Here is a 23,747-nt window from a genome sequence, read left to right as displayed (position 1 = left end):
GGCCATACAAAAATAGAACTGGATTTGCCAACCCCTGTTCTACCTGATTTTTCTATTTCAGAAAGACATACTAAAGTCTTCACTCTGATTGTGGATTCATTTGTTTCTCCATTTATTTTTAATAGTTTTTCATCATATGAAGTATATTATTAAATGTATAAACATTTGTGACTATTTTATCTTCTTGGTGAATTTCACCTTTTACAACATAAAACTTTCCTATTTTCATTTAATGCTTTTTCTTTTGGCCTGAATTTTATGATATCCGAGAATGATACTGCCGCTCCTACTTCTCTTTTGTTCATTAGCCAACATTGTGCAAGAGCATAGTTTGCAAAGCACAGTAACTCGTGATCCACAATAAAACAAAAGAAAACATTAACTTTTATATTGGGCTTGATTTTCGGTAACTTTTAGTGTGATGGTTTTAAGGCAATCACACTTGGCTACTTTCCTTTTTCCACATACATTAATGTTGCGAAGCTAAGCTAGTGCTGTCTAGAGCTGTAAAGTGTGCATTTATGTATACTCAAGGTTCCTATTGTGTTATCAGAGGGAAAAGGCTCCCCCCAAAACCCCCCATCCCCCAGCTGCTTTTGGGTACACTGCTGGAACCTAATAGATAATTGATGCTAGTAAGATTTTGTAAGTTCTCTTCAGCCTATCAAGTGTGTGGTTAGGAGAAGACAATTTTTGTTTGATAAGTAAAGGGGAGGAAATCTTTAACATTTGCTGACACATTAAATTGACAGTTTTTGAAGAATAACCACTGAGAATGTAATGTGGAAATGTGAGGAAGAACCAGTTTGAACATAGTCTATTTCCCTTTTCACTCTTCAACCTTTGTGTTAGAATTTACAAAAGATAAATAGTTTCAGGGTAGATAACTGATTTTTCCCACATGTAGTACAAAACAATCCTATGCTGTTTCTGTCAGATTCTCTTTTAGCTTTGTCAAGACTGAAGCCTGAACTGCTATAAATTATAATAATAATAAATTTTCATCAGTTGTTCCTTTTGTATGTATCTTTAGTAGTGTAGCATTGTTTATGTTGTTGGTAAAATCATAAAGGTTTGATGGCTGTCTTGCTATTTGAGATTTTATAGTATGATTTAAAATAAAATCTTGACAGTTACTTCAAATTACATTCTGTAAATATTTAATATAGCATACACTGTGGCCTCATTATAAAGGCCTTGGAAGGTAAAATGACTCATAATTGTCATTTGTAGTGATAGGAAGAGTTAAACAGGTTTTAAAAGTTGTTTTTAAGTCCTCCTGCAGCATTTGGTTGTATGTCAGGTTTCGTTGTCCTTTTTAAACCACTTTTATGAATCAGATTTGAAGTTTAGTAAGGAAGCGATCATGCTACTGATGTGGTAAGTCATTGTATGTTGCATCTTAATTACAGAGAAAGGCTTCCTTTTCCCGTATTCCTGTTTGCTCAGTTTCATAGTTGAATTTTTATTTATTTTGTTTTCTAAAGGGTTTAGATCAAGGAGGCTACAGATCAGGAGAATAAATCTCATATTTTGTTTTACATATATTCATGAAAGTGTCTGACAGGCGCTTTAGTGTCCATCCGGCCAATGGTTCACGTGCTGTAGACCAAGTGCTATTGTCATTTGCTTTTCTCTTACAGACGTACTTTTCCTGTGTTTATTCCTTCTGTTTCTTGATGTCAAGATGTGTTAGAAAAAGAAGAAAAGGCTTTTCCCTAGGAACTTGTCAGCCGTGGGAAATATTTTAGTAGATGACTTATAAAAAGTAGAATAGTTAATGTCTTCTTGAAGAGATTGTCATCTCTTGCCTAGGCACTTGTCTTATTGAAGTAGGCACAAGATGTTTAACACATGGCTTCAGATATTGTGGTGTAGGTCATTGCTGATGGTGGGAATCAGAAATGGAGGAACCTTTTTTGGATTTCTGGAGGAGGGCACCAAGGATCCTTAAGCTACCTCAGAGGTTTTTTGTTAGGCATGATAACAATATACAAAAACCACTATTTAAAATATCCATCAACTGGTATCAGGATATTAATTAATATATAACACAGTATACAAATAAAATATATATTCACTTTTAGTCTCTAAATAAATGAAATATTTAGTATTATAAATCATAGCAAAAATCATTCACCAGATCATTCTGATAATTTCCAAATCTTATGTTGAGTTTTGGAATTGTTGATAATGGTCTTTTGTTTTGCTCAACTTTTACTAGTTTTAATGAATTCCTGTTTGAGCTCAGTTTGACAAAATAAATTTCATTAGTTGACTTACCCATTAAATTGATAGTTGTTAAGTAATGTGGAGTTGCAATAAGTAGAGACTGTCTCTTAATATCAACAGTTTTGTTTATGGTGCTGAGTCATCTGTTAGCTTCTAAGAGCAATTACTGTGAAGAATTTTTCCTAGCCCTTGTGATGAAAGGAAATTTGGAATACCTTCTTAGTTAATTATAAGGTCGTAGTAGAAGCAGTATCAACGTGGTGCTTAAGAACACGTTCTCTTTTCTTGGGCTGCCTACGTGTGAATCCTAGCTCTTCCAGCTAAATATGAGCTGGTAGATTGTGTTAAGATGAGAGAATTTTGGGGGGCTGACTAGTGTGGGAACAGCCAATCAGAAAGGATGCCATTTGTGGATGGAGCAGGGTCTTGAAGACCCCTTTTCAGCTAGGAAGTAACTATTTGTTGGATGATAGTGAGTTCTGAGGAGTTGCCTGGGTAGTAAAGAGAACATTCATGCGTTTTGGGCAGCAGCTAGTTACCAATTACAGTGAAAGTACTTCGGTACTATAATAACTAATGTATTTGTCCTGGTGCGTACTGGCTGAATAACATTTCAGGCAAGAGAAGGAATGAAATTCAGAGACAAGATCTGACTCAGCTGCCCCTGTAACACCATGTGTCACTTCCGCTCCACACATCTGTCCATCTGATGAAGTTTTTATTCTTCTTAGTCTGTTCATCTTATTGTCTTTCTCCTCCCTGAAACATCCTGTCCTGGTATTGACAGTCAATTTAAAGGGTTAATCTAGGACTAGTTAATAGCACACAATTAGTGGTTTATTCTGAAGTAGGTCTTGTCAGTGACATTTTGGAAAACAAAGGATAAAAATGTCGCTGCACATGTGAATTCTCCTAAAGTTGCTTTGTGGTGTTTATATAGCATCATTTAGCTTGCCAAGGAATTTATCTTCTTATTTGATTTACCAATTATGTTAGTTTCCTAGAGCTGCTGTAACAAAGGACACAAACCAGGTAGCTTAAACAACAGAAATTTATTGTTTCACAGTTCTGGAGGTTAGAAGTCCAAAATAAAGCTGTTGGCAGAGCTAGTTCCTTCTGAGGGCTGTGAAGAAGAATCTGTTCCGGGCTGAGTTTCTGGAGGTTTGCTGGCAATCTTTTGTGTTCCTTGGCTTGTAGATGCGTCACTTCAATCTCTGCTTTCACGTTCACATGGTGTTGTCTCTCTGTCTTCACATAGTCTGCCCTCTGTGTGTGTCTCTGTCCACATTTCCCCTTTATGTAGGACACCAGTCATATTGGATTAGGGCCCATTAATGACTTCATCTTAACTCGACTATATCTGTAAAGGCCCTATTTCCAAATAAGGTTAGATTCTGAGGTACTGGGGGGTTAGGACTTCAACATATCCTTTTTTTTTTTTTTTTTTAAATAATTGAGGTCATAATGGTTTATAACATTATGAAATTTCAAGTGTACATTATTATTTATCAGTTTCTGTATTGACTGCATTGTGCTCACCACCAATAGTCTAATTTTTATCTGTCATGTGTGCCCCTTCACCCCTTTTGCCCACCCCCCAACTACCTTCTCCTCTTGGTAACCCCTAAACTGATCTTTGTCTGTGTATTTGTTTATCTTCCACATATGAGTGAGATCATGTGGTCTTTGTCTTTCTTGGTGGCTTATTTCACTTAACATCATACCCTCAAGGTCCATCCATGTCATTGCAAATAGGACGATTTTGTCTTTTTTTTTTATGGCTGAGTAGTATTTCATTGTGTATTTATACCACATCTTCTTTATCCATTTATCGGTTGATGGGCACTTGGGTTCCTTCCACGTCTTGGCTTGCTGCACTGAATATAGGGCTGTATAAATCTCTTTGGATTCTTGATTTCAAATTCTTTGTGTTATACCCAGAAGTGGGACAGCTGGGTCGTATGGTATTTCTATTTTTAATTTTTCAAGAACTCTCCATACTGTTTTCCATAGTGGCTGCAGCAGTTTGCGTTCCCACCAGCAGTGTATGTGTGTTCCCTTTTCTCCACATCCTCTCCAACATTTATTATTTTTTGTCTTGGTAATTACAGCCATTCTGACTGGTGTAAGGTGATATCTCATGGTAGTTTTGATTTGCATTTCCCTAGTAACTAGTGATGTTGAAGATCTTTTCCTGTGCCTGTTGGCCATCTGTATATCTTCTTTGGAAAAAGTGTCAGTTCATATCCTCTGCCCATTTTTTGATTGGGTTGTTTTTCTGTTGTTGAGTTGTATGAATTCTTTATGTATTTTAGATATTAACCCCTTGCTGGATATATGATTTGCAAATATTCTTTCCCAGTTGATGGGGTATCTTTTCATTTTGTTCATGGTTTTCTTTGCCTTGCAAAAGCTTTTTAGTCTGATATAGTCCCACTTGTTAAGTTTTTCTTTTTGTTTCCCTTGCCTGAGTAGACATGGTATTTGAAAAACTGCTGCTATGACTAATGTCAAAGAATGTAGTGCCTATATTTTCTTCTAGGATTTTTATGGTTTCAGGTCTTACATTCAAGTCTTTAATCCATTTTGAGTTAATTTTTGTGTATGGTTCAAGATAATGGTCTACTATCATCCTTTTGCGTGTGGCTGTCCAGTTTCCCCAACACCATTTATTGAAGAGACTTTCCTTTCTCCGTTGTATCTTCTTAGCTCCTTTGTTGAAGGTTAACTGTCCATAGATGTGTGGTTTTATTTCTGGGCCTTTGATTCTGTTCCGTTGATCTGTGTGTCTGTGCCAGTACAATGCTGTTTTGATTACTATAGCTTTGTAGTACATTTTGAAGTTAGGTATTATGAAGCCTCCAGCTTTGTTCTTTTGCTCAGGATTACTTTAGCTGTTCAGGGTCTTTTGTTGTCCCATGTGAATTTTAAGATTCTTTATTCTGTTTCCATGAAGAGTGTCACTGGGATTCTGATTGGGATTGCATTGAATCTGTAGATTGCTTTAGGTAATATGGATGTTTTAACTATGTTTACTCTCCCAATCCATGAGCATGGAGTATCTTTCCGTTCCTCTATATCTTCAATTTGTTTCAGTAAGGTCTTATAGTTTTCAGCATACAGGTCTTTTATCTCTTTGGTTAAATTGATTCCTGGATATTTAGTTCTTTTTGTTGCAATATTAAATGAGATTGTATTCTTGAGTTCTCTTTCTGCTAGTTCATTATTAGAGTATAGGAATGCGACTGATTTTTTTAAGTTGATTTTGTACCCTGCAACTTTGCTCTAGTTGTTGATTATTTCTAATAGTTTTCTGATGGGTTCTTTAGGGTTTTCTATATATAGAATCATGTCATCTGCACACAGGGAAAGTTTCCCTTCTTCCTTTCCAAATGGATTCTTTTTATTTCTTTTTCTTGCCTAATTGCTCTGGCCAAAACCTCCAATACTATGTTGGATAGGAGTGACGAGAGTGCACACCCTTATCTTGTTCCTGTTCTTAGAGGGATGACTTTTAGATTTTCACCATTAAGTATGATGTTGGCTGTGGGTTCATCATATGTGGCCTTTATTATGTTGAGGTGTTTTCCTTCTATATCTATTTTATTGAGAGTTTTTAGCATTAATAGATGTTGCATCTTGTCAAATACTTTGCATCTATTGAGATGATCATATGATTTTTATTCCTCATTCTGTTAATGTGGTGTATCACATTGATTGATTTGCAGATGTTGCACCATCCCGGCATCCCTGGGATAAGTTCTACTTGATCTTGGTGTATGATCCTTGTAATGTATGGCTGTATTAGGTTTGCCAGTATTCTGTTGAGGATTTTTTCATCAGTGTTCATCAGCAGTATTGGCCTGTAATTTTCCTTCTTTGGTTATCCTTTTCTGGTTTTCATATCAGGCTAATGTTGGCCTGATAGAATGAGTTAGGAAGTGTTCCATCTTCTTCAATTTTTTGAAATAGTTTGAGAAAGATAGATATTAAATCTTCTTTGAATGTTTGGTAGAATTCTCCAGAGAAGCCATCTGGTCCTAGACTTTTGTTTTTTGGGAGGTTTTTGATTACTGTTTCAATCTCTTTATTTGTGATTGGTCTATTCAGATTCTCTATTTCTTCTTGATTCAGTTTTAGGAGGTTGTATGAGTCTAAGAATTTATCCATTTTTTCTAGGTTATCCAATTGTGGACATATAGTTTTTCATAGTGTTCTCTTAATAATCCTTTGTATTTATGTGGTATCTGTTGTAATTTCTCCTCTTTCCTTTCTAATTTTATTTGTTTGAACCTTCTCTCTTTTTTTCTTGGTGAGTCTGGCAAAGGGTTTGTCAATTTTATCTTCTCAAAGAACCAGCTCTTCGTTTCATTGATCCTTTCTACCGTTTTTTTTTTCAGTCTCTCTTTCGTTTATTTCTGCTCTAATTTTTATTATTTTCCTCCTGCTGACTTGGGGCTTTATTTTTCTTTTTCTAGTTCTGTTAGGTGTAGATTAAGATTACTTATTTGAGATTTTTCTTGTTTGTTAAGATGGGCCTGTATTGCTACAAATTTCCCTCTTATAACTGCTTGTTCTGCGTCCCCTAAGAGTTGGTATGTTTGTTGTATTTTTGTTTTCATTTACCTCCAGGTATTTTTTAATTTCTCCTTTGAATTCTTCATTCATTCAATGTGGTTGTTCAGTGCATGTTGTTTAGTCTCCACAACTTTGCCCGTTTTTTTCTTGTAGTTGATTTCTAGTTTCATAGCATTGTGGTTGGAAAAGATGCTTGATATGATTTCAGTCTTCTTAAATTTATTGAGGCTTGCCTTTGTTCCCAACATATATATGGTCTCTCTTTGAGAATATTCCATGTGTACTTTAGAAGAACATTTATTCTGCTGTTTTTGGATGGAATGCTCTCTATATGTCTATTAAGTCCACCTGATCAAATGTATCATTTAAATCCACTATTTCCTTGTGCACTTTCTGTCTGGATGATCTATCTGTTGATGTAAGTGGGGTGTTGAGGTCCCCTACTGTTATTGTGTTGCTGTTAATTTCTCCCTTTAGGTCTGTTATTAGTTGCTTTATATACTCCTGTGTTAGGTGCATATATATTCATAAGTGTTATGTCCTCTTGGTGGAAAGTCCATTTTATCATTATATACTGCCCCTTTTTGTCTTTTACTGTCTTTTTTTATCTTGAAGTCTGTTTTGTCTGATACATGGATAGCAACACCTGCTTTCTTTTGTTTGCCATTTGCTTGGAGTATCGTCTTCTATCCCTTCACTCTGAGCCCATTGGTCTTTAGAGCTGAGATGTGTGTTGCCTGGAGGCAGCATATTGTTGGGTCTTGTTTTTTAATCCATCCAGCCACTCTGTGTCTTTTGATGGGAGAACTCAATCCATTTACATTTAGAGTGATTATTGATATATGAGGGCTTAATACTGCCATTTTATCTCTAGTTTTCTGGTTGTTCTATGTTTCTGTTGTTTCTCTTCCTTTGTATTTCTGACTGCCATTTCATTTTAGAAATTTTCTGTGGTGAGTTTCTCGGTTTTCTCTTTTTTTTTTTAAGTGCAGCTCTGCTCTGATTTTTTTGTTTAGTGGTTACCTTAAGGTTGTATAAAAGATCTCATAGATGAGAGAGTCAGTTTTCTGATAGCCTCTTATCTCCATTAGCCTAAGCAGCTTCCGTCCCTTTCCTCTTCCCCTTCTGAATTATTATTGTTAAAAATTATTCTGTTCTGTGTTGTGAGTTTGTGACTAAGTTGAAGTGTTTATGGTTACTTTTGATTCTTTCCTTCCCTTTATCTTTCAAGTTATAGTTAAGTATTTGCTTCTTTGTTATGAAAGAGAGTGGCAGTTTTCTGATTTTGTCTATTTATCTCCTTGCTCAAAGCTTTGTAGACCTTTGCCTTTTTATGCCAACTGTGAGGGCATCCTTGATCATTTCTTATAGGGGAGGTCTAGTGGCAATGAATTCTCTGAACTTTGGTTTATCTGGGAAAGCTTTCATTTCTTCATTGTATGTGAATGATAGTTTTGCTGGATAGCATATTCTTGGCTGAAAGTTTTTGTCTTTCAGTATTTTCAGTATATCATTCCATTCTCTCCTAGCATGTAAGGTTTCTGCTGAGAAATCTGCTGAAAGCCTGATAGGGTTTACTTTGTAGTTTATTTTCTTCTGCCTTGCTGCTCTTAATATTTTTTCTTTGTTGTTGACTTTTGCCAGTTTACTATTATATGCCTTGCAGAAGGTCTTTCAGCATTGATATAATTAGGAGTTCTGTTGGCTTCATGTATCTGTAAGTTCCACAGGTTTGGGAATTTCTCAGGTATTATTTCTTGAAACAAGCTCTTTGCTCCTTTCTTCCTTCCTTCTCCCTCTGGAATACCTATAATGCTATGTTGCCATTCCTAATTGAGTTGGATATTTCTCAAAGAAGTCCTTCATTTTTTAAAAATCTTAGTTCTTTCTCCTCCTATGCTTGAAGCGATTCTATATTTCTATCCTCTAAATCACTAATTCTTTCCTCCATAACATCAGCTTTATTTTTAAAAGATTCTACAATATGTTTTTATTTCATTAATCATGTTCTTCATATCCAGGATTTCTGCTCTTTTTTTTTGTTTATAGTTTCAGTCTCTTTGGTGAAGTATTCCTTCTTCTCATTAATTTAATTCCGGAGCTCCTTGAACTGTCTTTCTGAGTTTTCTTGTAACTTGTTGAGTTTCTTTATGACAGCCATTTTGAATTCTCTGGCATTTAGAGTATAAATTTCTGTGACTTCAGGGTTGGTTTCTGGAGAATTGTAATTTTCCTTCTACTCTGAATTGTTGCTGTAGTTTCTCATGGTATTTTATGAACTAATCCTTTCCCTGGGCATTTATGGTAGTATCAGGTCGCAGATTCCACTTGCTACTGCTGAGGGGAAGCAGGAGCTGTGTTTTTGATCCTACCTTGTCTGCTGGGAGTTGTGGGGTATTATGAACACTTACATCAGCGAGGGAGGTGTTCACCTGGGCACATAGATCTGCTGTTGCCTCTTCTTAAGGTTGCGCTAGTGGGTCTTCCTCACGGGGTCTGAGCCTGGGCCACTCCTTGGGACCACAGCAGCACTGTGGGCTCTCCCACCAGACGGGAAAGTGATCACGTGGGGCTCAGGGCTGCTGGGGCGTGTTCCCACCTTTGGGGCCACAGTGGTAGTATGGGCATTCACACCAGCCGGGAAATCATTCACCTGGGCACTAGATCTGCCACCACCTCTTCTTACGGTAACACCAGCCGCTGTGCTTGGTGGGCAGGGCTTCCCCATGAGGTCCAAGCCTGGGCCACTCCTTGGGACCACAGCAGCACTGTGGGCTCTCCCACCAGAAAGGAAAGTGATCACATGGGCTTAGGGCTGCTCCTCCCTGATCCCACAGTCACACCCAGATGCACTCCTACCTTTGGGGCCACAGCGGTACTCTGGGGATTCATGCCAGCTGGGAAATCATTTGCCTGGGCACACAGATCCACCACCACCTCTTCCTACAGTCATACTGGCTGCTATGTTTGGTAAGCGAGGCCTCCCAATGGGGTCCTAGCCTGGGCCACTCCCTGGGACTGCCACGGCACTGTGGGCACTCCCACTGGACAGGAAGGTGATCACACGGGCTCAGGGCAGCCATCACGTGTTCACACAGTTGTGACAAGGCGAGCTCCCACCCTCAGGGCTGCAGTGGTATTATGGGCACTCATGCCAGCTGGGAGAGCAGTTGCGCACATGCACAGGGCTGCTGGAGAGTGCTCACCTATCTCTACCACCTCCCCAAGGGTAGTCCATCCACCTTCAGATGTATAGCTGCATGGATCTCCAGGCATCCTGTTGTGCTGTGTGGGTATCCTCCATTGATCAATCAATGTCCATTTAGTTGTAGTTTGAAGAGGGAGAGAGAAAGGGAACAGCTCACTCTGCCATATTGCTGACATTACTCTCAATATATATTTTTGAGGGGAATGTAATTCAACCCACAACACCAGTATTAAATATTAAATTTTTGTTTCAATGATAGAAATTTGAGGATATCTGCCATATTGGTTTTTATTGTTGTTGATTTGTTTTAAATATCTAAGATTTGTCTTAAATTCTAAGCAGATTTTTTTCTAAATGGCATCATTTACATTGGAGACCAGTAATCGTCCAGATTATCTGCTTAATAGTCATGTTTTCTATGGATATAGTTACTACTTTAAAAATATTTTTGCTTTTGAAATTTTAGTGGAATTAAATGATGATTCAATGAATGACAATTTGAAGTCTGAATGCTGCAGATACTGTTTTTATTTCCTTGTGGAAACTCTTCTGGTGATGTTTGTCTAGACTAGCCATGGTACATTTTTTTTATTGTATGCCTTCCTTAGGCAGTGATTAATCTCTTATTTTCAGAAAACTTCCACAAGATATAATATATAGTATTATAATAAGTCAGATTAAATATTCTCTTGTCACCAATTCTTCATTAGACTTGTACATTTACTTTGTAACTTCTTGAAATTCTTCAACTTTTGTTGTATTCACAAGTGTGATTTCACATAATCTTAAAAATATCAAATGGAAAGTTCTCTATTTTTTCATGAAAATCATTGGAAAATATTAGATAACATATAAATATTCCCTTTAGACACTTTTAGTATACTAATAGTGTAAACATGTTTGTGCAGGTTTTGACTGGATCATCTCGTCAGAGTTACTCACCTTCTGGCTATCAGGATTTCAGTAAGTGGGAATCAGTGCTGAAAATAAAAGAAGGACTACTGAGGCAGAAAGAAATTGTAATTGATCGGTGAGTCTGTTTTTTTTAAATTACTAAATATGTCAGGTATACAGAAATGTAAATTGATAAAACCAAATACTTTTGTGTTTGCTACTTTAGAGTTTAAGAAATAGAACCTTACAGATACGTTGATGTCTCTTGTCTCTTGCTCCCTGATCCAAGTCCCTTTAAGAACCACCATCAGAGCCAGCCCTGATGGCCTAGTGATTAAAGTTCAGCGCTCTCACTGCCTCTGTGGCCCAGGTTCATTTCCTGGTTGCAGAACCACACCACCCGTCTGTCAATTGCCATGCTGTGGTGGCGGCTTATATAGAAGAACTAAAGGACTTACAACTAGGATATACAGCCATCCCCTGGGGCTTTGGGGAGAAAAAAAAAAAAGAGGAAGATCTGCAACAGATGTTAGGTCAGGGCAAATCTTTCTCTGCCAAAAAAAAATTAAAGAAGCACTGTCAAAACTGAGGGTTGGTCTGTGGTCTGTCTGTCTATATATCTGTCTGTCTGTCTGTCTGTCTGTTTTCTACCATCCTCCCATTCACATTAATGTTACTCATTATTTGGAAACTCCTCTCCATCTTCTTTGTATGTGTAGCAAGTTTGCTGCAATGCTAATGAACTATTAAAGCTAAAGATAGTATCTTTGTGTTTTACACTTGGGTACTATCAAACTGAAAGCTACTTTTAAAGCAGTAATTTCCTTAACTAATATATGTTAGATCTGAAGGCACAGGAACTATGAAACTCATGGATGTTTAAAATTCAATGACTTGGAGATAATAATTGTGGAAATTTTTGAGGACATTCCAAAAATTTTGCATGTTTGAGTACCAAAGCTTTGAAAAAAATTCTTTTTTTTTTATTTGGGTTATGAAAGTTAACATCCTTGTGAAATTACAGTTTTACAGTTGTACATCATTATTAGTCATGTTGTAGGTACACCACTTCATCCCTAGTGCCCTCCCCCCACCCCCCTTTCCCCTGGCAACCACCGATCAGTTATCTTTGCCCATATGTTAACTACCGCCTATGAGTGGAGTCATACAGAGTTCGTCTTTCTCTGTCTGGCTTATTTTATTCAACATAATACCCTCAAGGTCTATCCATATTGTTGTGAATGGGACAACTTTGTCCTTTTTTATGGCTGAGTAGTATTCCATTGTATATATATATACCACATCTTCTTTATCCAATCCTCAGTTGCTGGGCACTTAGGTTGGTTCCATGACTTGGCTATTGTGAATAATGCTGTGATGAACATAGGGGTGCATGGAACTTTGGGAATTGCTGATTTTGAAAAAAATTCTTTTGGAATTGATGATTTTGAAAAAAATTCTTTTATACTTAAATCTCCTGATTATTCTCAGAAATAAACCTTAATATTACTTAATTATATTATCTATGATGAGTATTCATAGTACACATTTATGTCTACTTTTGTGATAATTAAACGTGTATCGTGGTAATTGGGAAATCATTTGGGGAGGGGTTTTTTCTTAATCAATGCTAGTTACTGCTTATTTTCATGTCCTTAAATGGGATAAAGTATTAGACATTTTATCCTTAAAATTAAATTCTAATTCAAACCTTTAAGTGTATTTAATAATTGAAATTTCTAAAGATTTTGCTTAGAAATTTGCCAGTATCATGCAAGATCTACTCGAGTGTAAAATGGAGCATAGATTTCTGCACGTTGTTCTTCTCCACTGTGTTCCCAGCATCTTGAACAGAGCCTGGCACATAGTATATGCTTGATGCTTGATACTTCCATGCTTAATAAATGAATGAAGATTGCAGAAGACAGTTTTAATTGATTTTGGGGGGAAAAAACCTCCTTAAATATATTAGATATTTCTAGTGCAAGTGAATTTTGTATATGAATAATTACAGACCCAGCTGGATAGGTATTTTGAAGACTTGTAATTTAATTCATTGTACATACTTGAAATTAATACTTTTTAAAAACAGACTAAAATTCAGACTTTAATTAATATGGATATGCTTTCCTTCAATCAGAATCAATTGGTTTTTATTACTTTTTGAACATCATTATAATTACCATTCCACTGAGTGTAAGTTAATAGGTGTCTTAGTCCATTTGGGTTGCTATAACAAAATGCCACAGACTGAGTGGCTTAGAAACAACAGGAAGTCCAATGTCAAGACACCAGCAGATTCAGTGTCTGGTGAGAGCCAGCTTTCTGGTTCCTAGATGGCCGTCTTCTTGCTGTAACCTCACATGGTGTAAGGGGCAAGGGAGCTCCCTGGGGCTCTTTTATAAGGACACTAATCCCTCTCATGACCTAATCACCTCCCAAAAGCCCCCAGCTCCTTATACTATCACATTCAGCATTAGGATTTAATATGTCAATTTTGAGGGGATACAAACATTCAGTGTGTGGCAGTAAAAAATGCAGATAATTATTGACATAATCTGTTAAAAATATTTTTCTCAATTTTGTATATTGTAGAAGGATACTAAGGAAATAATCCAAAATAATTCAAGTTGCTCAGCTGGCCAGTTCTTCATCTAGTCTCATTCGTGTGTTTGTGGTAGCTGCATTGTCAGGTAGGAGTTGACTGGCCTAAGATAGCCTCAGTGGGATGGCTTATCTTTGCTGCATGTGCTCTCTTGTCCTCCGGGAGGCTAGGCTGAGTTTGTCCATATGATGGCTGGGGGGAGTTTGAAGAGAAGATGAAGCGTATAAGGTTTCTTGAGGCTTAGGCTCAGAACTGGCACAACATCACTTCCACTACATCCTTATGGTCATAAGGCCGGTAGACTTCACCTCTGGACACTAGGAACAGCAAAATCACATTGAAAAGGAGCATAAATAGAGGGATGGGAATAATTGTGGGTAGTTTGTAAACAATCCACCACACCTAGTGTCTTAAATAATCTTTGGGCTTTTTTTTAACTAGTTTATTATAAAATATTTGATATTGTATAAAACAGGAAGAAAAAGTAGCAACTTTTATTTCTAAAGCAACATAATCGGCATTTAAAAGTAAAAATGTTCGTATATAAAACTCTCTATAAAAGATATAGTGCTAAAAATTAGAACCAACTATACAGCATATCTTTTTTCCAGGTACTCAATTAAACTAATGGTCTTTAAAATGGTGATAACACATGCAGAGGCTATTTCAGAGAGAGGATTGATGGGATTTACGTCCAGCTGGATGGAACTGAGAGTAAAGATGCTGAACTTTCTCCTTTGGAGTAATACCTGGATATTATTTTTGAAAATACCAAGTTACCCACAATTGCAAGAGAAAAATGTGTTTTCTCACAATGCGTATAACTTTTGTAGTAGATGACTCTGGATAATTAGGTCAAAGCAGGTCAAATGTTAGGGAAAAATAACTGCTGTATTAACTGTTCCTGAGTGTGCTCCATCTCATGAGAAAAAGCATATAGATGAGTTTCCAGAACAACTCAGGAAAAAAGCAGGAAACCTGGTTTCTAATTCTTTATGTTTGGCACTGACCGTTTAGGTGATTCTGAATAAGATGCTTGACCACGTTAATCTACTCACCTGCCTAGGTACAAGAGTTTCACCACTGAAACAAAAATGGACTTTTTTGAAGATCACTGTTCTGGGCTACTTCCCTCCCCCTTCCACCTAGTTTTATAGCGTGATGATTAAATGGATGAATGTATGTAAAAAGCCCTAATACTGCGTGATGCATAGTAGCCATCAGCAAATAGTAGCCACGTATGTTATATATTATATATATACATGTTTTGTATAATGTATTTGTGTGCTTCTTCCATGGAAGAGACTGTTTCTTGCACGTTATATTACTTATAGTGGTATTCACCAAATACTCATTCAGAGGAAATAGCCTTATTTTAGTAGAAAAGAGGTTAAGGTTGCTGGTTAACCTGTGTTGTTGCTAATACTAACCGTTCTTACAATGTTTTGCACTTTGAAGTTGCTCAGTTGTTTTGTCACTGAATTGATCAGATAAGTCAGTGCTCTTGAGACTGGTCCAGAGAGGAAACCTTTATACCTTCGGAAGTGACACCTGAGTTAATGCTGCAGTGTAGAGAATTCTCATGTTGTCATTACTCGCAATTTACGGTATATATGTATCCCATTGAACTACATATGGAAGTAAAATCACGTTATGTTTGTGCTAGGTAAGCTTTTTAAAATCAGTGGTGAATTCTTTGGTATAGTGTGGGTACTTTTTTATTGAATTCATAATGTCCTTCTAATTCATCTGCTTTATAAGCTAGGGTTTGTGATTAGATTTCTTAAAGCAAGGCCTACCTGTAGATATCATGGTTATTATAAGTTATTAAAACTTCACTTCCACACATTTGATAACTAATGTGAGATTTTGTTCATAGCAATTTCTAGCACGTCTTTTACTTTGAGGTAGACCCCATAATGCAAGAGTCATGGTTATTTTCCATTACTAGTGTTGAAGTGAGATTTGATTATATTTATCAGCTGCTCTGAGCATTTAAATACAGAATAATAGTTCATTTCTAAGCTATTATGGTTGTTTATACCTTGGTATCTAGTATTATAGAAGCAATTTCTAAATCTAGTATTCTCTTTCAATCCCAACTACTGTATTGCAATTTAATTTTGAAAGTAAATAATAAAAATAAGAGCAGAAATTGAATATATAGTTCTACTAATCAGGAAAAAAGAAAGGCTCAAATTAAAATATTAGGAATAAAAAGTTATATTATAGGTGGATATTTTAAATCATTGTTATAAACATGTCAATAAATCTGAAAGCATGGAAGCAAATGAATAATTTTTACGGAATGTCAAAATTAGCTCAAAGAGAAATGGAAAATTTGCATAAACTATTAACATTAAAGAAATATAGTCAGATATTAACTAGACTCATTGTGGTCATTATTTCCCAGTATGTACAAATGTTGAATCATTATGTTGTACACTTGAAACTAAGACATTATATATTGATTATATCTCAATTTTTAAAAAAACCAAAATATAATCAGCAATCATGTCTTCTAGACCAAAATGGTTTTAGAAATGAGATTTGCCAAACTATGTTATTATACTTAGAGTGGTTTTCCTGTAGGTTGCATATAGTTGGGTCTACTCCATCCATTCTAACAATGTCTACCTTTTAATTTGGGCCATTTACATTTTGTGATCATTGATATGGTTGCATTTAAATCTGCCATCTTTGTTTTCTAATTGTACCATCTGTTCTTTGTTCCTCTTTGCCTTCTCTTAAATTAGTGGAATATTTTTTATAATTCGCTTTATCTCCTTTGTTGGCTTATTAGCTCTTATTAACTCTTTGTTGTTATTAGAGTTTATACCATACATCCTCAAAGTGTAGCTAACAGTCTACCTTCCAGCAATACTATACTGCTATACTGCTTCATGTATAAGAATCTTCCAAAAATAGGCTTCCGTTTTTCCTTTCCCAGCCTATAAGCTGTTTTGTCATACATTTTTCTACTACAAAGATCATAAACCCCACAATACATAAATTTTTTTTTTTTGCTTTACACGGTCTATTATCTTTTAAAGAGATTTAAATAATAATAACAATATTTTAAGTATTTGCCTATTTGGTTATCATTTCTGATGCTCTTCCTTTGTGTAGATCCAGGTTTTCATTTGGTATCATTTTTATTTTACTAGAAGATACTCCTTTATCGTTTCTTGTAGTTCAAGTCTGTTGGTGATGAATTCTTTCACCTTTTAAGTTTCTGAAAAAGTTTATTTCACCTCTGTCTTTGATATTTTCCTTGGATAAAGTATTCTAGGTTGATAGTTTTTGTTTTGTTTTTAATTTACCTTTGGTAGAAAATTCTAGTTTGATAGCTCTCAAGTTTTAATACTTTTAGAGTAATACTTTAAAGTGCTTCACTGTCTTGTTTGCGTTAATTCAGGCGAGAAATCTGCTATCCTCTTTACTTTTGTCTCCCTGGATGAATTTATCTTTTTTCTTCTGACTACTTGTAAGATTTTCTCTTTATCACTGATTTTTAAGCCATTTGATTAAGATGTTTCTTAGTTTAGTTTTCTTCACATTACTTATGCTTGGGGTTCTCTGGTCCTCTTGGATCTGTGGGTGTATAGTTCTCATCAAATTTGGAAGAATTTTGGCCAGTTTTCTGGAAACATTTTTTCTGCCCCAGCTTCCACTTTCCTCCCTCTCCTTTAGGGATTCTAATCACACTTATATTTGGCCTCTTAAAGAAATCCCACAACTCACTGATGCTCTGAGCTTTTGTTCATTAGTACTTTTTCTCCTGTTTCTTTCCCCAGATAGTTTCTCTTGCTTTGTCTTCAAATTCACTAATCTTTTTTCCTGCAAATTCTAGTCTGCCGTTAATCCCATTTAGAGTAATGTCTGTGTCTTCTGTGTCTCTGTTCAACATATTCTGTCTTTTTTGTAGGGTTTTTTTTGTTTTTTGGTGAGAAAGATTGTCCCTGAGCTAATATCTGTTGACAATCCTCCTCTTTTTGCTCAAGGAAGACTAGCCCTGAGCTAACATCTGTGTCAATCTTCCTCTATTTTGTATGTAGGACACCACTACAGCATGGCTTGACGAGTGACGTGTAGGTCTGCGCCTGGGATCTGAACCCGCAAACCTCAGGCCACTGAAGTGGAACTACGCCGCCAGGCTGGCCCCTCTAGTTGTTTTTTAACATATGAAAACAGTTATAATAACTGATTTAGTGTCCTTGCCTATTAATTCTATCATCTGTGTCAATTCTGGCTCTCTTTCAGTGGATTGGTTTTTATTATCATTCCTAAAAGCTCTCTCTCCATCATGACCTTAATATGAGACTTGTTATTAAATTTTTAAAGATCATTGATAATACATATAAAGCTCTTAGCATGATGCCTAGCACATAACAGTTTTCAAATATGTAAGGATACGTATTCACAAAAGTTAAGTAAGTTGAGTAAAGTAAGCTATGAGCTGCTGAGGAAGGAATTGAACTTCAGTGTGTCTGGTTCCAACATGAGGTTATACTAAAACGAAATGTCAGTGCTATCCAAAGATGCAGATCTGTGACCAGGTGAGTCCTGGATCATTGGTGGTGTTTGTGTAGACTGTGCAACCTGGGATGTTGTAGAGAAGATGCAAGCGCAGAACAGCCGTTGGGCTAGATGATATTTATAAAAATACCTTTCACCCCAGACAATGAGATTCTCAAAAGCTTCAGTAGCTAGCAAGTGTTGAACAAAATTTGGATGAATGAAAATAATGATTTTAAGGTAAAAGCATTCCTGACTGAGGATGTAACATTTATTATGTTAGGTAACAAGAAGAAAGAAAGCAAAGCGTGACTTTGTTAGAATCTAAGAAGAGTGTTCAAGAAGGTTGTATTCTATAAATTGCCAGAAGTACTCTACAGTATAAATAAATCAGTTGTCTTCCACATACCTCATGGTACTGTGGTTTAAAAAATTCCCTATTCTGAATTTTAAAATTGATAATAATTTTATGTCAAATTATTAGAATCCTGAAAGTTCTGCTTTTAACTATCCCTTAGAAGAGTATGTATTTTTTTGTAATGTGACCTCAATTTATGTTTTGCAGACAGAAGCAACAAATTACCCACCTACATGAGAGGATAAGGGATAATGAGTTACGGGCGCAACACGCCATGTTAGGACATTATGTGAGTTGTGAGGATTCCTACGTGGCTAGTTTGCAGGTAAGATTACAGAGAATTTTGTAATTGTTGTTTTATTAGTAAAGCATGTGTTAATTTTATACGTGGCTTGTAAAATTAGGACTTCTTTTGAATTAATGATTCATTCACATGGATATGTGTAAAAGATCTATCAAGTACTGTCTACCATATGTCCAGTTCACACCCCCTCGACACACACATACAGGAACTGCTATTATCAGTTTCTAGTGTATCCTTCCAGAGTTGATGTATACCACTAGCACATATGAATGTCTTTTATCCCCCAACCTTCGCAAAAAATATCAAAATATATACACTGTCCAGCACCTTGCTTTTTTCCCTTATATTGTATAAAATACAGTGATTTTTTTCCATATCATTACATAGACAGCATCCCTTTCCTTTGCTTTTATAGCTGCTTGATTTTCCATTTTATGGACAAAGTATAATTTATTCAACCTGTCCCTACTCATCAAAATTTGGATTGTTTCTAGTCTGGACTATTATAAATTATGTTGTGAAGAATAACCTTTTATCAAACATTGTTTTGCTCATTTGTAAGTTGAGTCCTCAGAAATGAAATTTCTAGGTGTTGTATGAGTTGGTAATTTTTACTGATACTGTCAAATTGCTATCCAGGAGAGCTTGTTGCAGTCTTTAGCTCCTGTCAGCAGTGTATACGACTCTCCCCTCTCCCACCTCCCCACTCCTAGCCATGTTAACAGTATGTTTTGAAACTTTGAGATTTTTGTCCTTCTAGTAGGCTTGTATAAAGGATGAGGTGGGGGAGTTATCTCCATATTGTTTTTCCAAAGATTTTTTTATATTAAAATACATATAACATAAAATTTAGCTTCTTAACCATTTTTAACTGTATAAGTCAGGGGTAGTAAATACTTTCATAATATTGTGTAACCATCACCACCATTCATCTTAGAACTCTTTTCATCATATAAAACTGAAATTCTATACCCATTGAACAATAACTCCCCATTCTCCTTCTCTGGCAACCACCATTCCACTTTCTATCTCTATGATTTTCATTACTCTGTCTCCTGTTAAGTGGAATCATACAGGATTTGTCTTTTTATGACTGGCTCATTTCACTTAGTTTAGTGTCCTGAAGATTCATCTATGCTGTAGCATGTGTCAGAATTTCCTTCCTTTTCAAGGCTGAAGAATATTCCATTGTATGTATATCACATTTTGCTTATTCATTCACCTGTTGCTGGACACTTGGGTTGCTTCCGTATTTTATCTATAACGAATAATGTGGCTATAAACATTTTTTATATTATTTATTTCAACATGGGCGTACAAATATCTCTTCAAGACCCTGCTTTCAGTTCTTTTGAGTAGATACCCAGAAGTAGAATTGCTGGATTATACAGTAATTCTGTTTTTAGTGTTTTGAGGAACTGCCCTACTATTTTCCACAGTGGCTGTACCATTTTACGTTCCCACCAACAGTGTACAAGGGTTCCATTTTTTCCACATAGTTGCCAACACTTCTTATTTTCTGTGTTGTGATGGTAGCCATCCTAATGGATGTGAGGTGGTATCTCATTGTAGTTTTGATTTGCATTTCCCTAATGATTAGTGAGGTTGAGCATCTTTTCATATGCTTATTGGCCATTTATATATCTTCTTTGGAGAAGTGTCCATACAGGTCTTCTGCCCATTTTTGAATCAGGTTTTTTTTTGTTATTGAGTTGTTGAAGTTATCTATATATTCTGGATATTAATCCTTTATCAGATATGTGATTTGCATATAATTTTTCCCATTCTGTGACAATGGCCAGTTGATAGTATCTTTTCGTACACGAAATTTTTAAATTTTCATAAAGTCCAGTTTGTCTATTTTTTCTTTTGTCGCTTGTGCCTTTGGTGTCGTATCCAAGAAATCATTGCCAAATCCAGTGTCATGAAAGTTTATTCTGTGTTTTCTTCTAAGAGTTTTATAGTTTTAAGCTCTTATGTTTAGAGTCTTTGATCCATTTTGAATTAATTTTTGTATATGGTGTTAGGTAAAGGTCCAACTTCATTATTTTGCATGTGGATAATCCAGTTTTCCCAGCACCATTTATTGAAAAGACTGTCTTTTCTTCATTGAATGGTTGGCACCTTGTCCAGAATCATTTGACTCTATCCACAAGGGTTTATTTCTTTGTTCTATTCCATTGGTCTATATATGTCTCTCTTTATGCCAGTATCACATTGTTTTGATTACTGTAGCTTTTTAGTAAGTGTTGAAATCAGGAAGTATAAGTCCTCCAGCTTTGTTCTTCTTTTTCAAAATTGTTTTGGCTATTAGAGATCCCTTGAGATTCCATGTGAGTTTTAGGATGAGTTTTTCTAATTCTGCAAAAAATGTCATTGGGATTTTGATAGGGATTGCATTGAATCTGTAGATCGGTTTGGGTAGTATTGACATTAACAATATTAGATTTTCCAGTCCATGAACATGGGATGTGTTTTCATTTATTCGTCGTCTTTAATTTCTTTCAGCAATGCTTTGTAGTTTTCATTGTGCAAGTCTTTCACCTCCATGGTTAAGTTAATTCCTAAGTATTTTCTTCTTTTTGAGACTGTTACAAATGGAATTGTCTTCATAATTTTCTTTTTTAGACTGTTCAGTGTTAGCGTATAGAAATACAACTAATTTTTGTGTGTTGTATCCTGATAACTTTGCTGAATTCGTTCATTAGCTCTAACAGTTTTTTTTTTGCGGTATCTTTAGGGTTTTCTATATGTAGGATTGTATGATCTGTGAACAGAGATAATTTTACTTCTTTTCCAATTTGGATGCCTTTTATTTCTTTTTCTTGCCTAATTGCTCTGGCTGGGACTTCCAATACTCTGTTGAATAGAAATGGTGAAAGTAGAAATCCTTTTCTTGTTCCTGATCTTAGAGGAAAAGCTTTTTAGTCTTTCACCATTGAGTATGATGTATGCTGTGGGTTTTTTCTATATAGCTTTTATTATATTGAGATAGTTTCCTTGTATTCATAGTTTTTTGACTGTTTTTATCATAAAGAGTGTTAAATTTTGTCATAATGCTTTTTCAGCATCAGTTGAGATTATTGTATTTTTTCTGTCCTCCCCCCCTTCATTCTGTTAATGTGGTGTATTACATTGATTGATTTTTGTATGTTAAACCATCCTTGCACTCCAGGAGTAAATCCCACTTGGTCATGGAGTATAATCTTTTTACTATACTGCTGAATTCAGTTTGCTGATATTTTGTTTAGGATTTTTACATCAGTGTTCTTAAGGGATTATTGGTCTGTAGTTTTCTTGTAGTGTCTTGTCTGGCTTTAGTATCAGAATAATGCTGGCCTAATAGGATGTGTTCCTTCCTTTTCCAGTTTTTGAAACATTTCAAAAGGGTTAGTATTAGGTCTTCTTTAAATGTTCAGTAGAATTCACCAGTGATGCCATCAGGTTCAGGGCTATGGTTTTTCTTTCTTGGGAGATTTTTTGATTATTGATTAAATCTCTTTACTAGTTATAGGTCTACTCAGATTTTCTGTTTTTTCCTGTTTCAGTCTTAGTGGGTTTTGTGTTTCTAGGAATGTGTGCATTTCATCTAGTTTATCCAATTTGTTGCTGTACAGTTAATTGTTCATAGTACTCTTTCTATAATCTTTTTTATTTTTGTAGAATTGATAGTTAATGTCCCCATTTTCATTTCTGGTTTTAGTAATTTGAATCTTTTTTTCTTAGTCTATCTGGCTAAAAGGTTTGTCAATTTTGTTATCTTTTCAAAGAACCAATTTTTGGTTCATTTATTTTTCTCTGGTTTTTCTGTTTGCCATTTCATTTATCTCTGCTCTAATCTTTATTATTTCCTTCCTTCCAACAGCTTTGGATTTAGTTTGTTCTTCATTTTCTAATTCTTTGAGTTGTGAAGTTAGGTTGTTGATTTAAGATCTTTCTTGTTTTCACCATATGGTTTTAATATGTATTTCTTCTAAGAGTGATGTTGAACTTCTTTTCATGTATTTGAGACCCATTCATATTGCTTTTTCTGTTAATTGTCTTTTATTATCCTTTGGTTATCTTTTTCTGTTATGGTTTGGTTTTTTGCTTACTGATTTTACAAATCCTTTATGTATAAAAAGAAGTTAGCTTTTTTGTCTGTAATTTGATTTGAAACTACGTTTTCTGAATTTGTCATAATGTTTTCTTTATATTTATATCATTCTATTTCTTTTTCATTTTTTTCTACCATGAGGATTCCCTAATTGTAATGAGTATTTTATAAATAAGTCCCATTTTTACAAATGAACGCATTTAACAAAACAATTATTAAACGTCCGCTGTGCTAAATTCTGAGGTCACAAAATGGAAAAATAGTTCCTGCGTTCATGGATCTTAAACTATAGAGGGAGAGACCACATGAGTAAACATGTTTATCCATTCCTTCAAAATTTGTTTGTGTTTACTATGGGTAAGGCAGTGTCTAGGCACTAGGAATAGAAATGTAAATGAGGCTGGTTTTGCCCTTGAGGGTACAGTCTAAGGGCAACACAGACATAGGGTCTTTGAGGTCTTATAATAAAATTTATATGGCTGGAATGGCTACTTTTCCCAATTATTACTCTTCTTTTAAAGAATTTTTCTTAAAACTTTTTTGTATATTTTCTCTGTAAACTTTATAATTGGCTTATTTCCAAAAGAAAAAAATACTATTGGCATTTTTATTAGAATCAAAAGTGAGGACTAATAACTTTATGGTGGTGTATACTTCTATTTCTGAAAATTTATTTTGTCATCTACATTATTCCTAGAATTTTTAAAAATTATTTTAAGTGGAATTTTTTCCTCCATTATATTTTCGAACTTGTTTATAAATATTAAAGGTATTGGTATAATACATCAAGAAATACTGAAAAACAGGCAACAATCAGATTTGCTTGAGGCAGAGGCATTTAACATAGAAATTCCATCTTGCTTTTCATACTTTAGTTACTAATACATCAAAATACCTCATTATTCTGTAGTCTCATCTGTGAGTTCTGTCACATGATAACAAGGCTCCATGATA

General features: G+C 35.4%; 1 protein-coding gene across 4 annotated transcripts in view; it reads left to right on the top strand.

The window, feature by feature from the left end:
* Window positions 1-23,747, top strand: part of CEP85L (centrosomal protein 85 like) — a 212,838-nt gene that overhangs the window by 143,046 nt on the left and 46,045 nt on the right. For all 4 annotated transcript variants that reach the window (XM_070496098.1, XM_014866119.3, XM_014866121.3 and 1 more), the window contains 2 exons: window positions 10,927-11,048; window positions 18,601-18,718. In XM_070496098.1, coding sequence (XP_070352199.1) covers window positions 10,927-11,048; window positions 18,601-18,718 — 240 coding nt within the window. The remainder of the gene's footprint in view (window positions 1-10,926; window positions 11,049-18,600; window positions 18,719-23,747) is intronic.

This window comes from Equus asinus, chromosome 24 (genome assembly GCF_041296235.1).
Source record: "Equus asinus isolate D_3611 breed Donkey chromosome 24, EquAss-T2T_v2, whole genome shotgun sequence".
Lineage (NCBI taxonomy): Eukaryota > Metazoa > Chordata > Mammalia > Perissodactyla > Equidae > Equus > Equus asinus.
Note: the sequence above shows the minus strand (reverse complement) of the source record. Positions and strands in the feature narration are given on the sequence as shown.